This window comes from Petromyzon marinus, chromosome 53 (assembly GCF_048934315.1).
Source record: "Petromyzon marinus isolate PM22_M1 ecotype Great Lakes invasive population chromosome 53, UKy_Petmar_22M1.pri1.0, whole genome shotgun sequence".
In the NCBI taxonomy this organism is placed as follows: Eukaryota; Metazoa; Chordata; class Hyperoartia; order Petromyzontiformes; family Petromyzontidae; genus Petromyzon; species Petromyzon marinus.
In genome coordinates, this window is record NC_133719.1 from 12,338,061 (window position 1) to 12,352,958 (window position 14,898).

The 14,898-nt window shown below is 52.9% G+C and overlaps 1 protein-coding gene across 1 annotated transcript in view; it reads right to left on the minus strand.

Moving 5' to 3' along the window:
• Positions 1–1,722: 1,722 nt before the first annotated feature.
• Positions 1,723–14,898, minus strand: part of LOC116953888 (uncharacterized) — a 57,788-nt gene continuing 44,612 nt past the window's right edge. Inside the window, exon 3 of the mRNA XM_076051881.1 lies at positions 1,723–11,768. Coding sequence (XP_075907996.1) covers positions 8,335–11,768 — 3,434 coding nt within the window. The 3' untranslated portion in view covers positions 1,723–8,334. The remainder of the gene's footprint in view (positions 11,769–14,898) is intronic.

Here is a 14,898-nt window from a genome sequence, read left to right on the forward strand (position 1 = left end):
CGCTATATCTGCACCATCTCGGGGATGCTGTGTCACGTGGTGAATGACCAGCAGACGGACTGGGATTTGCACATCCCTGGGATTTTGATGGCCTATCGCTCGGCACCGCATGCATCAACGGGATACTCACCCTTTTTCTTGATGTATGGACGCGAGCCGAGCCTTCCGATTGAAGCACAGTTGCGCCCTGTCCCATCGCGGTCGGGAGATTGGCCAGCTGCGTTCCGCCACTCTCTCAAGTATTTGTGCGAGGCTCACAAGGCGGCCTCGGCAGCATCCGTGTCCCCTTTGCAGTGGGTGACCTGGTTTGGCTGCACTGCCCGCAGGTACCGTTACGCACCTCAGCGAAACTGCACCAGCCCTGACAGGGCCCGGTCACAGTGGTGTAAGTATTGTTACCTCAATGTGTTCGAATTCAGTTGGGCAAATGTAGGTGGTACGTTCACCCTTCTAGGCGAAAACGTTACGTCGCAGCAGAGCTGCCCCTATGAGCATCGTCACCTTCACCACCTTCATCGTCACTTTGGTCAGGTGGGAGGAGGTTGTCACGCTCGCGGCTGGCTACTCGTCCGACTGACAATGCAGCCACTGTCCATCCTGCAGGCCTACAGGTGACTGGGACGCCAGCACCTGATCCATCGGCGTTCGTGGCTGAGGACGCAGCCACAGCGTCGGCCGAGGACTCAGCCACATGACGGGGACCCTTAACCCGCTCACGCTCATGCCACCTAATCGCAGCTGTGGACACGGACATCCCTGAAACCCTGTTGTGTTCGGTCGAGGGGTCGGATCGTGGGGGAAGTCTGCGACAGAGGCGGCGCACTTGTTAACAAGGGGACGGAGGTGGAATTGTGTTGTTTCTTTTGCCTTTATTGCACTTTTTGTGGTTGTTGTAATTACATACGCCCGGCCTCGATTGGATTTGACCGGCCGAGGCTCAGAGTTGATGAGCCGAGGACGGCTCTCTCAAGGAAGGGGGGGAGATGTGGATTAGGGAGGAGGGCGGAGATGAAGGGTTTAAAAGTGGCTGTGAGACGCGTGTCCGTGGTTGGTGTTAGGGACGAGTGTGGCTGTGGTTTGAAGAATAAAGAAGTGCGTAACCAGTCTCCGATTCCTCTTCATTTGTATAACCTTAATGATGCCGCTCACAGGTTTGGAAGGTTTTTTGATTTTACAATAATAATTATTATTATAGTTCACTCTGAACGAGGCTTCCATTCACACGAAGCGGTTGTCACCTATCCGGGATTTTGAGATAAAACCATTCTTGTGACTACGTCTCGGTTTATTGAAGGTCAGAGGTGGTAACCATAGTTCAGGAGGAGGTTGTGATGGGTGGGACGCGTGGTGTGCACGGTGGAGGATGGGGTAAGCAACTTTGAGGTTGGGAATAGGAGGATGTTGTGATGTCACCATCACCATCATCAACACTGTCATCACCATCACCACCACCCCTATCACCATCAACACGTTCACATCACCACCATCTAAACAGTCATCACCACCATCAACACTTTCACCACCTTCACATCATCACCATCACCACGACTACCATTACATCTCAATCACCACCATTAACATCACCACCAATAATACTGCCATCACCACCATCACTCACAGTGTTATTAACGATGTGTTGAGTTTCGAAGATTTGGAAAGAAATAAACACGTGAATCAATCGATAAATCAGACTAGGAAAAAATAAACTTACACGGACACAGATTTGTGTGCGAAAGATCTCAGTTTTTTTCAATTATATTTCCCCACCACGAAGAAAAACATTTTCATTTATTCAAAACAAGGTTTTAGAAGACCAACTTCGGCTCAGGAATCACATCGATCGTCTGAAACGACTACACAGTGGATGCTTGTGACCCGTGTGTACTTGCTCCAACAGTCTGTCAAGTCTACGGGGTGTCTTTGTATATAAAGTATTTACATGTGTAACGTACAGCTCTGTCTGTGGTACTCTGTGTGCGTATCTGCTAAAGAACCATCACAATCGCCACCATTATCGCCATTATCGCTATCATCAGCATCATCATCGCCATCATCAGCGACATAACGATCGCCATCATCATCATCATCGCCATAATGATCACAATCGCCATCATCAGCATCATCGCCGCCATCATCATCATCATCGCCATCACCATCCCCATCATCATTACCATCATCGCCATCAGCATCCCCATCATCATTACCATCATCACCAACGTCATAATCCCCATCATTATCACCGCCTTCATCATCACCGCGATCATCATCATCACCACCATAATCATCACATTCATCATCGCTATCATCAGCCACATTCATCATCGCCATCATCCTCACCACCATCAGTTCGACCTCAAAATAAAATCTGACAACAAATGCTAAAACTCTTCGCCTGAGCTTTGTAAGTTTTATTTTTATGTATATATATTTAAGAGTTACACGTTAATTTATTTATTAATGGGATTTTCTTTCCCCGTAAAATGTATTCTAACTCAAACCTTTTTTTTAAATAACCCCTTCACCCAAAAATTAAATTCAAACCACGTAAATTTTAAAAGGCGCAGCCCCTGCAGGTGCCTTGCCGCCCCCCCCCCCGTCTTTTTAAATTGGTATTTGGCCTACTTTTCCACCCGACTTGTACCTCTTAGGAAGAGGTCGGTGTATAGATGTAGCCAACTGTGGGAGTACCAAATTTTAGACACCGCTGGGTGGGCATTGGCGTCGGGGGTGGGGGCAGGGGGTGGGGGGAAGAGGGAGGTCGAGGGGGGAGGAGGAGCGGAATTTAAAAAAAACTTGGCCCACCTCCCCGAATCACTGAAACTGCCGCGCCGCGAGAGTGAACGTCGGCACCGCGAGCTCCGTAGACAACATCTTGTACAATGGCATACAAGCGTAAAAATCACCCACCTTTATAACAATATCACGTCTTCCCCACTCGTGTATATAAACATCTGTATCACGTACGTAACGTGTTATCAACATTGCTAACAAATCATCATCACCATCATTAACATCATATTTATTATTATAATTATTTGCTTAATTCGTACAGAACAGTTGTATGTTTCTATTGCAAACACTTATGCGGATTTAGGGGATAGGGGTTTACGGGATAGGGGTTTACAAGATCGGAGATAGGGTTTATGGGATAGAGGGAAAGGTTTAGGAGTAAGCTTAGGGTATTTGGTAGGATTTAGGGGTCGGACTTGGATGCAGGGTTCGGGCTGAGGACCGAATAGTATCGGGTTGAGTGTTGGGTTCGTGGGTTTGGGCCCTGGTTTGGGCTTGGGGCTAGGGTCATTGTTGGGGTTGAGGGTTGGGGTCGGATTAGATGCAGATGATGGTGATTAGGAGGATGGGTTGGAGGAGGAACAGAGAGGATAATGAGGTCGGAATGAGGAGGAGGGGGTGAGGAGGAGGGGGTGAAGAGGTGAGGGTGAGGAGGTGGGGGGTTGAGGAGGGGTGAGGAAGAGTTATTCAACCGCGCAAAACATTCTCGGCAAGCGCGACGCTCGAACACGTGACAGCGTCGACATTAAAAAATATATACAAAACCACGTGAGGTCGTGACGTCACAAAGGTATGGTCACAAATTCCAAATGGCTTAGAGACAACGATCCCCGTGCAAGGGGGCAAGTGCTATTATTAGCGAACACCTATTAAGGCCGGTGCGGCGCAACAGTTTGCAAGCCCGGCCGCCTTTGTCTCCCCCCACCCCCAGTGTCGACGCCGACTTTGTGCGGTCAGCACAACAGGTCATTGTTTTAGGGCTGAGTCGACCTAGGGGAGACCAAAGCGAGGTCTTGATGCCAAATACACACGCACATACATACACCCCCTTACACAAGCACCAACACGCAACGATACATAGCATCCATTCTAACACACAGCCACACAACAGCAGATATTCGCCACTACCAGTGACGTTACCACAGCGCTTGTGCCACGCTCGGTGCACTTTGAGACCACAGGTAGTGTGGAAGGCTCGTGAGCAGGAAGTCACGGGACAGACTCAGGTGTTATATTTATAAACACGCTTACATACAAAGCTCCCCCCCCCCACCTCCCCATATATCCTCTATAAGCTATTGGGACGAGTGCTGTTTGCGAGCACCTATGAAGGTCCGTCACGGCACATGAGGGGGGTGGGGTGGCCAGTATCACGACCGGTGGCCTTTGTCTCCCCAGTGCTGATGATTTACACGAACCACCAGGTACTCATTAGAGGCTGAGTCGACCTAGGGGAGGAGGTCCATGACCTTTTCAGATAATCGTCACCTGTGTTGGTAGCCGTGAGAGGGAATCGAACTTGGTTCCCACGAGACCACACAGACACATACACACACAAAAGACAAATATCCCCCGTATAGCCTTAACAGACTGTCGGGGCAAGTGCTGTTCACCCTATGGCCACAATTCGCAAGCTGTGTTAAGTTTGGCGCTGTCACTTCCCCGCCAAGTTTCCGATTCACCCCCCCCCCCGCCCCCCCACAGAAAAAAAATCACTTAAAATCAAAACATTCAGATTTGGCTCACTGAGTAGTACCCCAGCTGACGTCATCACCACCAACGGGGGCCCTATGGAGTGGTTATGACTAAAAACCGAACGGTTCGACACCCAGCGACATTCCTGGTTAATACTACGGATGTGTTAACCGTCATTATTATTATTAATACTACGACTACTACTATTACTACAGCACAGCCGTCCACTTCACATTGGGCAACGTTCAAGATTCCGCGGCGTCGTTTGTAAAGAGAGGCGCTGGCCATTGTGTGTCCGAGTCGCGACCCAACTCTGCCCAATTTACACCCCGCGCAAGCGTGAAGCCGAATGGGTGGCATCGTCCCTCCCACTACACCCAGCGCAGAGCTACCCCCAGAGAGCTGTGCCCGTGGGTAAACCATAGCACCACGCATGGCGGTGGTGGTGATGTTGGCGATGGTGCCATTGGTGGGCTGGTGGTGTTGATGTTGGTGATGATGTTGATGGTGGTGATGTTCGCGATGGTGATGTTAGCGATGGTGACATTAGTGGTGGTGGTGGTAGTGATACTGATCCGGCAAAACAACCCCCTACCTCATCGTGGTGCCGGACGGCAACGCTGTGGTGGGCAGTGCCGTGGGGAGAGGGCCAATTTAGATTGGCCTTTCCCTTCATGGCGTCTGTAACCACCATAGCGGCCAAATGGGGGCATCTGGAAGGGTGCGAGGGGCTGAAAACCCCTCCACCTTCAATTAACTACCACCAAACTACGATTAAAAAATATAATAAAGATTGTGCCGGAGGCCCTGGGGGGACAAGAGTCTCCGCCAAATGGCCAAACCCCATTTGGCGGAGACTGAATTCTTACCCTCGGGGCTCCTCCAGAAACAACAAAAAGCCACTACGGATGACCAAGTGGAATGTTCAAACGTTCACTGCGGAGGTGAGGCTGCATCTCCTCTGTCGGGAGCTGGACCGGTACTGCCTGGATTCCTGTGGTATTCAGGAGGTCCAGTGGACCGGCTCTGGCTCTTACCACCATGAGGGGTGGACAGTCCTCTACTCAGCGCAGGAGACTGCCAAACAACAGGGAGTGGCTCTTCTTATGAACAAAAGAATGAGGTGTGGGAAGCTGTAAGCCCCAGGCTACTTTGGGCTCGCCTTCCCATCAACCAGAGGCGAGGAGTGGTGGTCGTGGTTACTTATGCCCCACCGAAGACGAACATCCGTGGAGGGATGCAGGCAAGGGCAATGAGTAAGATGCCTTCTATGACCTCCTGTCACAGGTGCTGGTTAAGTGGCTTCTCGGGATAGTCATCTTGTTGGGTAACTTCAATGTCCAAGTTGGTCATGATGCTAACACCTGGTTTGGAGTGATTGGAAGGCATGGACCAGATCAGCTCAATAACAACGGTAGGAGGCTGCTATATTTTTGTGTTGCCCATGGGCTTGTAATTACCAACACGCTGTTCTGGCATCAGCGCATCCACACAACATCATGGATGCATGCCGGGTCCAAGCAAGAACATCTGCTGGACTAAATAGTGACGGACCATCGGATGCGAGCCCATGTCCTTGACACCAGGACCTACCGTGGAGCTGATCTGTCCACTGACCATCGGCCTGTCATCTGTAAGATGCGCCTGCCATTCTTCCACTCCGGTGGTGGGTGTACACCCAGGACCCCATTCAAACCCAGTGGCATGGTCTCAGCTAGGTGATGAAAGTTGTAAGTGAGAATTTCATCATCGCTTGTGGCTGGGGTTGGCATCGTCCCCCACTCTTCCAGATGTCGAGCGGAAATGGGCGAGGTTGAGGAATGTGGCTCATGCAGCTTCAATGGCTGCTTTGGGTACATGGTTCAGACCTCCCCAGAGACCCTCGCTGACAGAGGAGGTGTTCAGACTGGCTGAGAAAATGTGACAGGCCCACTCTCATCGTCGACAACATCCCACGTCAGAGAATGAGGAGGCCTACCACAGCCTTCGCTCGGAGGTTCGGAAAGCCGTGAGGCACAGCAAGAATGGTTGGTGGTCAATGGTTGCTGAGGAGATGGAGTCTGCTCAATGGCCCGCGATCATAATCGCTCTTTAATCCCATCAAAAAAGTAACCTGCAGCGCCACACTTATTACCATCATTAGGGGAAAGAACGGTGATCCAATCTCCGACCCCCAGGAACAGGTTTGCAGATTTGCTGAGCATTTCTGTGAGGTCCTGGGGGAGGGGAAATCCTTCACCCTGAAAAACGTTGTGGGACAAAGTGGGGATGACCCTGCTCAGGCTGCGGTGCCTCAAATATTGGAAGAAGTCACCCCCTGTGAGTAGCTGGCTGAGGTGCCATCTGTTGAGGAAGTACTGAAGGCCTGAGACCAGGAAAGGCACCGGGCAGAGATTACCTCCCAAGCGAAATGCTGAGGGAGGGTAGCATTTGTGCACAGACTGCCCTATATGACATCATAACAACTGGACCACTGGACGGGTTCTGCAGGATTGGAAGGATGGCCTGGTGGTGGTGTGGTCCCTCTTTAAGAGGGGGGACCACACAGATTGTAATAACTACAGGGGCATCTCACTCCTCATTGTGCCGGGAAAGGTCCTAGCAAGGATTATTCAACATCGCCTTGCCAGGCACGCTGAGGAGAGGCTTGCGAAGCCCCAATGCGGTTTCAGGAAAGGGCGGTCCTGCACAGATGCCATATTTTCTGTCCATCTGCTACAGCAGAGGTGTAGGGAATTCCAACAACACCTACATTTCTCCTTTATTGACCTGGTCAAAACCTATGATTCCATCAGTAGGCCTGAGCTCTGGGTTGTTCTTCGTGCTTTCGGAGTCCCTGACCCTCTGCTCACGATCATTAAGAACCTTCTAGATGGTGAGCGGGCCCGGGTAAAACTACGTGGCCGGAAGTCAGAGCATTCCCTGTTCACTTTTGGGTGCGACAGGGATGTCCTCTGGCTCCCACATTATTTTACATATATTTTGACCACGTTGTTCATGAAGCCTTCAATAGCTGTACCGGAGGAATTTCCATCTGGTACAGATCCAATGGGAAGCTGATTGATGCCCGTGTGTGGTGAAGGGATGGCTCCCTATTGCTCAACCATGTTATGTATGCCGATGATCTGGTAATTACTGCTCACTCAGAGGAGGAGTTGGAGGTGCTACTACTGAACCTGGAGCTTGCCACTAAGAGGTGGGGACTTACCATCATCCCCACCAAAAGTAAGCACCTGCCTGGGTATTTTGTACCATCGGAAACTCCACCCCCACAACTTTCAATTGGTGATATGGTAGTTGTGGAGAGAGTGGAGAGTTTCCTATACCTGGGCAGTGTGCTCATGACCGGCTCCAGTTTGACAGCAGAGGTCTCACTCCGAATCAGTCGAGCGGCATTATCTTTTCATCGGTTGCGTAATGCTGTGTGGAAGCTACCTGGTCTGTCGCTCCGCAGTCATTCCCTCCCTTCTCTACTGAAACATGGACCCCACTAATGGAACATCTTCACCGGTTAGAAGAGATGAGGGGGGAGGGGTGGGGGGCACACTCCCACAACGCCCCCCCCCCCTTTCCAACCCAAACATCTCCCCAACATTTCACGCATTCCCTCCCTCCCCCCCGCTAACCACCACCGGGAGGGACAGGGAAGTCGGTGGTCGTGGTGGATGGTGGTGCCGGAGAGAAGAGACCCCGGGTGATTGGAATAGATAGATTTGGGGGTTTGGGCAGGTGGGCGGGGTGGAGGTACTTTCCTCGAATACTGGAAGCATTTATTCTGGGAGGGGGGGGGGAGTACCCCTTTCACATACCCTCCCTCTCCCCTAACCATCTGGAACATCCTCCAACACTTCACGCATCCCTTGCTCCCTCCTCCGCCATCACCATCACTCCATCTTCACCACGACCATCACCGCCACCACCATCTCTGCCGCCACCCATCCCCTGCGCTGCCATCACCACCGCCGCTGTGGCTGCCGTCGCCGCCGCTGCCGCGTGCTCCCCTCCATGCCATTTCTTCATGTGCTTCTCGAGTGTGCTGAACACGCTGAAGGGCATCTGGCAGACGTCGCAGCGGTACGACTCGCGCCCCATCTGGCCATGCGTCTTCATGTGGCGCGTCAGCTTGCTGCTCTGCGCGCATGCGTAGCTGCACAGCTCGCACTTGTAGGGCCGCTCGCCCGTGTGCGAGCGCCGGTGCACCGTCAGGTTGCTGCAGTTTTTGAACACCTTGCCGCAGTACTCGCACGTGTCGCTGCGCTTCGACTCGCGGCTGCCCGGCGGTCGCCCCCTGCCGTTGCTGCTCCTCCGCACTCCGTCACCACCGGTAGATCCTCCAGCCCCACCCATGCCACCAGCTCCGCCAGCACCAGCACCGCTACCGCCACCACCACCGCTACCGCCACCTTCGGCACCTTCGTGTCGCCCCATAGCAATGGCTAGCATCTTTTGCTGTTGTTGCTGGTGGTGGTTCTGCTGCTGGTGATGTTGTTGTTGATGGTGGTGGCGGGGATGGTGCTGGTGGTGAGATCGTCCCACGAAACCTCCTCGTCCACGACCCCTGCGCCCGTCCAGGATGTCGACGAGGGGCGCCGGGTAGAGGAGGGCCCCCACGGCCCCGTTCTCAGGCACACGGTGCGGGGACGCATGCAGGAGGCCCGGGAAGGCCGCGTCTTTGCCCAGGTGCCTCGTCTGAGCGTAGCCGGCCAGCCACTGAGAGTAGAAATTGTCGTGGCTCATGAGTGGGTGCAGGGCGGGGGAGGGCGGGTGGTGAGGATGAAGATGGTGGTTGTGATGACTGCGGTGGTGGTAGTGATGTTGTTGTTGATGGTGGTGAGCTGCAGGTGGTGGTGGTGGTGATGAGGAGATGTCATCGGGTGCTTCCCATTTGATCTTCTTGCAAGTGATGGTGCCGACATCGTCATCATCTCCATGAGCGGTAGCGTTGTTGCTGATGATGCTATGACTGGCGATGCCACCACCGCTGCTGCTGATGATGTCGATGCTGCTGCTGCTGCTTCGGCTGTAGCTGTTGTTGCTGCTGCCATTGTTGTTACTCACGATGACTGCCCTGTTGTAGCTGTTGTTATTGCTGCTGTAGCTGCTGCTGCCCTGGTGGTAGTGATGGTTGTTGCTGCTGCTGCCGCCGTTACGTTTGGAGAGCGACATGGGCCCAGAGACCAGATCGAGCGGAGACACAGAGAGCATACGGTCGTTCAGCAACGTCCTATCCTCACCACCACCATCACCACGAGGGCGAGCCCAGCCTCCCCTCCGAGCACTGCCACCGCATGGCTCCAGCACGGCGTGGGGGAATCTGCCGGGCACGTGGCGCTCCTTCTCGGCGAGGGCCTGCCTCAAGGCGTCGCTGTACTGCTGGATGGAGCTCAGCCCGATGGTGTCCATCACCTCGCTCAACACCGACATGGGCTTCATGCCCAAGACGACGCCGCTGCTGCTGATGACGCCGCTGCTGCCGCTGATGCCGCTGCCCATGCCGGCTTCGTTGCGGGGCACGCCGTTGGCCCTGGCTTCCTCTGGGCTTTCCTGGAGATCGGGCGCCTTGCGGAGGCCATAGTCGCATTCTTCTTCATCATCGTCGTCTTCATCTTCCTCTTCCTCCACCTCGTCAACGTCGTCGTCATCGCCGCCACCACCGACCGCTCCATCTCCCTCGTCCTCAACTCCCCCAGTCTCCGCTGTGGGGTCCGAATAATCGTCGTTATCATCACCACCACTGCCTCTGTCATCGTGGTGGTGGTGACCCCACGAGGGCCTCACTTTCCCATTCTTGGTGCTCATTGTGGCTGCTCCGCTGTCGGGCGAGACCGAGTTGGAAGCGTCTTCCTTCCTCCTCCTCCCTCCCTCCACTTCATCATCATCATCGTCATCGACGTCGTCATCATAATCAGCATCATCATCGTCATAATCATCATCGCGGTCGTCCGCTTCACGTTTGATGCGTGCCTCCCCTTCGCCCTTGCGGCGACATCGCCGGCACACACCGCGCGTGCTGTGACCATGGGCCCAGCGACCACTGCCACCAAAGCCACCTCCACCGTTGCCACGGCGGCCGCATGGAGGAGGAGGAGGAGGAAAAGAGTGATGAGGAGGCGAGTTGGAGGAGGTGAAGAAGGAGGATGCCTTGAAGGTTTTGTGGCAAACCTGGCAGGCGCGGGACACGAGGCGATGCAGCTGCTGTGGCTGTGGCCGTGGTGGTGGCGTTGCGGACAAACACCTCTGTCTGGACAGACTCGAGCTCCCCACCACCAAGGATGACGAAGAGGAGGTCGACGACTGTGGGGTGAGTGAGGTGGTGACGACGGAGGAGTTGAGTCGCGGAGGAACGGCTGGTGGGGTCATCGAGGTCGCCACCGCCGTCGTCCCATGCCACTCGCCCTCCGACGTTATCTTCGGCGTCATCGCCGCCACTGCCATCGCCGCCACTGCCATCGCCGTTGAGGTCACGGTGGTGATGGTGGTAGCGGTCATGGCGGTCGTGGCGGTCGTGGCGGTGGACATCGTGGAGCGGGCGAAAGGAGGGGTCGGAGCGCCGCGGCCCGGGGATTTGGCGGCGGTGGCGGGAGGTGCCAGAGAGGGTGGCGCGCCCATCGCAGCTGGTTGGTCTGCTAGACTGTGGAGGCGCTGCGAGAAGTCCAGCGCCAGGTCGCAGGTGCTGCCCGCGGGTCTCACCACCCTCTGGAACGCACTGCTCGTCGCCATCGCCTGCTGCTGATGCTGCTGCTGCTGTTGATGATGATGAAGCTGCTGAGCGACCGTCAGCTCGTCGGGCCCGCTCGCGAGGTCGCCAAACCGTGCGCCCACATAGGGGGGCCCGGCCACCGCGTACGGAGAGCCCTGCGTGCGAACCGACGTGGCGGCGTACAGCGCCGAGAGCCCCTTAAAGTCTGCGGCGGGGGGCCCCCCGAATCGGGGCAGCCTGGGGTAGCCCGGGGCACCTGTCAGGGGCCCCAGCACGGAGCCGAGGTCCGCGTGGAGGGTCGGGGTCGGCGGGCCGCGGTACGATCGGCGATCGGAGCCCGGCTCCGAGCGTCGGCGGGGCGGCTGCGGCAGAGGAGGAGGTGGTGCCGGTCTGCCAAGGGAGGATCCCGGAGAACTGGGGACGTTGTTGTGGCCAGGGCCCATGAGGGCCGCGGCTGCCGGTAACTCGGTGCAGTAGATGCGCAGGCCATGCGAGCCCTGCACGTGCTGCAGCAGTGCCCAGGCGCTCGGGCAGAGCAGGCAGCACGAGGAGCAGGCAAGGGCACGAGGCTCTCCAACCTCGCCTGGGGAGGGGAGAGGTTGGAGGTGGTGGAGATGGTGGTGATGGCAGTGGTGGTGGTGATAGTGGAGGTGATAGTGGTGTTGATGGTGTTCAGGTGATGATGGTAGTGGTTGTCGTGGTTGTGATGATGATGGTGGTGGACAAGGTAGTGGTGATGGTGATGATGTAATGATAGGGATGATAATAAATATAATCATCATGATCAATCCACTGTACATCATCATCAAATGCAGACACTATGACGATTAAAAACGAAGCAAATAAATTCACGATCATCAATAAATAACTTTATCATCAATAAACCTATTCACGTCAGTTACCTGAATTTCAGACACACACACTATATATAACCTACACGGGGGGATCTTTGTATTTTGTAAATTAAGATCTAACACAACTTTTAGTTTTAGTATTGTTGGTGATGATAAAACAAACTGTTTTATAATTTTGTTAGGGGAAGCCATGTTTGGTTATCTGCCACGATCTTGGATTGTGTCCAAATGTCCGCTCGGTTTTATTGGTGTCCATTGACGGTGATGTCAGACATTGAGTTTGCTAAAACTCTTGTATACATGATGCAAGAAGTAAGCATAGTTGTACACGTACATATGTATGTATGGTGAACTTCTTTTGCACCGTACATAGCTGACTGTGCCAATCGAAGGTGCAGGGGAAGGACAACAAATTAAACACAAGAAGCAGTTCTAAATAAATTAGTGTTCAAGCTAGATTTAAAAGTGCATAGCTCCAGTGGCGTCCTAATATTGGAAAGAAGAACGTTCCAGACGAACGCAGAAGCGCATTTGAAAGCGTGCGATGCAGTAACCGTCTTTGTTTGATGGTCACCCAAAAGCTGCTGCGAGGATGATTCGCATGATGGTTTATGCTCCTTAACGAGATCAGCGAGATGTTGTGTACAGCATGTGTTTGAGAATGGGGAGCAGTGGAGCAGTGGTTAGCGCGCTGCACTATGAACCCAGTGACCCGAGTTCAATTCCCGCTCACGGCCACCAACAGCAGTTACAAATATCAAAACCGTTCCTGGGTCTCCCCTAAGTCGATGCAGCCTCAAATGAGTACTTGGTGCGATATGTGAACATCGTCACTCGGGAGACAAAGGTGGCTGGGCTTGGTGTTGGCTACCTACCCCCCTCGTGTGCAATGTCGGCCTTGATAGGTGCTAATCATAAATAGCACTTGCCCCAACAGCCTGTTAAAGGCTATACGGGGGATATTTGTCTTTGTGTGTAACGTGCACGCAGGTGGGCGATGAGGTTTGCTGATGAGATGAAATTCGGTAGTCGTTGTTTGTGATGACTTAATTATAGAGCTCAGTTATGTAGCAGAAACAACAACAGCAGCAGCGCATAGAGTCACATTAAGACAAAGCTTCCCTCGATAGTTTTTACACGCAAAAAGGGGCAAAGGAGAGAAGCTGAGCCCCACCAACTTCACTTCACACAGCCCGTGACTTCAATCCACACGCATCTGAAAGTGCGTGATGCATCGACTGACTTTGGTCGATGGCCAGCCAAAACGTGTCGCTAAGCAATCGCCTCCCACTTTGTCGAGCCACTGATGGGTTAGAGGCCTTCTTATGGTGTGGGGGCAATGGAGGGTTGTGAGTTGGTGTGGGGGGTCCAACATCATCACCGCCACTATCTGTACCTATACTTTACCGCGGTGGTCGTGCACAGATATTAAAGGTGGTCGTGCATAGACGATGGCGAGTTCTCGAGGAGAGTACCGAACGTCCTCGCTTAACGCATGGAGTTCTTTTCGCACAAAGCAGAATGTGCACCCTTATAATGTGGAACGCGCGCCGTTATAACATGGAACACGCCCTGTTATAACGCAGTTTCTGAGCAGACGACGACAAACTGTTTTCTTGAGTGGAGTGGCTGAGCAGTACCGTGATACTGTACATACAATGATACAGTAATGTGGCTGTGTACCCACATCTTATTTATTTGTCCCGCCATGGAATGACTGCAGGCTGATGTTGCAGTGCAAATGTGATTCAGTAAGAGTCATTCCTCGTTTAACACAGTTTTTGCTTAACGTGGCACTTTTCAGGAATGCATCTACTAGCACGTTAAACGAGGAATTATTGCACAATAATGCATTGGTTTACCTGCTCTTGAACTTAGGCCCACCCACAATGTAACATCGCAACAGCCGTTACGGAGACAACTTATTGTTTGACACGGCGGTCAACCATTTCCCAATACATCGAAGATCTACGTAGGCTCAACCCCTGTTTAGCTTCTGAAATCTGGTTAAAAACGTCAATAATGTGTGACTGTAAATGTTAGTAAATTATTGTAAACAGTAATGATATTCGGTTTGAAGGTGGGCATATAATTCAAAATGGCCGCTATATTAAGCCACGTATGTACTGGATGTATGTTGAACTTCTTTCACACTGTATGTAGCCAACCGTGCTAACCCGAGATATTCTTCTTCTTTCGTATGGATTCATAGCAGCAGATTTGCAGCGGAGCGATGTGGGTGAGCACTGGGAGACACTGGGTCAGCGTCGACACTGGGTCAGCGTCGACTTTAGCGTAGCCGAGATGGCATGCATTGTAATGTTTAGTTGTGTGTCGATAACTCGATTGCGAGCGCTGCGTCCCCATCAAATACATGAGGGCGAGTGTGGCAGTCCGTAGTGTTTGCGCATCACAGCCCCAACTAGTTCCCGCCAGTTTATGGATAAATATAATGTCCATGCAGGCTTTTTATCTTGTTGCTCAACTGCTCAATGTGTTGCCTGAAAGTGAGACTTCGATCGAGCACCATTCCAAGGTATTTCAGGAGTGGTTCGTGGGTGACAGTTTTACCACAAAACTCGATCTCCAGGGTACTTTTTGCCTCTGCATTTTTTAGATGAAATGCTGAGGACACTGTCTTGGTTGGGATTGGCTTAAGTCGCCAGGAGAAATAATAATCGTCCAATTTCTTTAGCTCGGTGATCAAGATGTCTTGAGCTGCGCTGAGTGTCGTCGCTTGGCTGGCCAGTGCTAAATCGTCTGCATAAATTAACTTGCAGCTTAATGTGGCTGACATGTATCCGGTGTAAAGATTAAACGAGGCTGGTGCTAATACCCACCCCTGCGGTAAGCCATTTT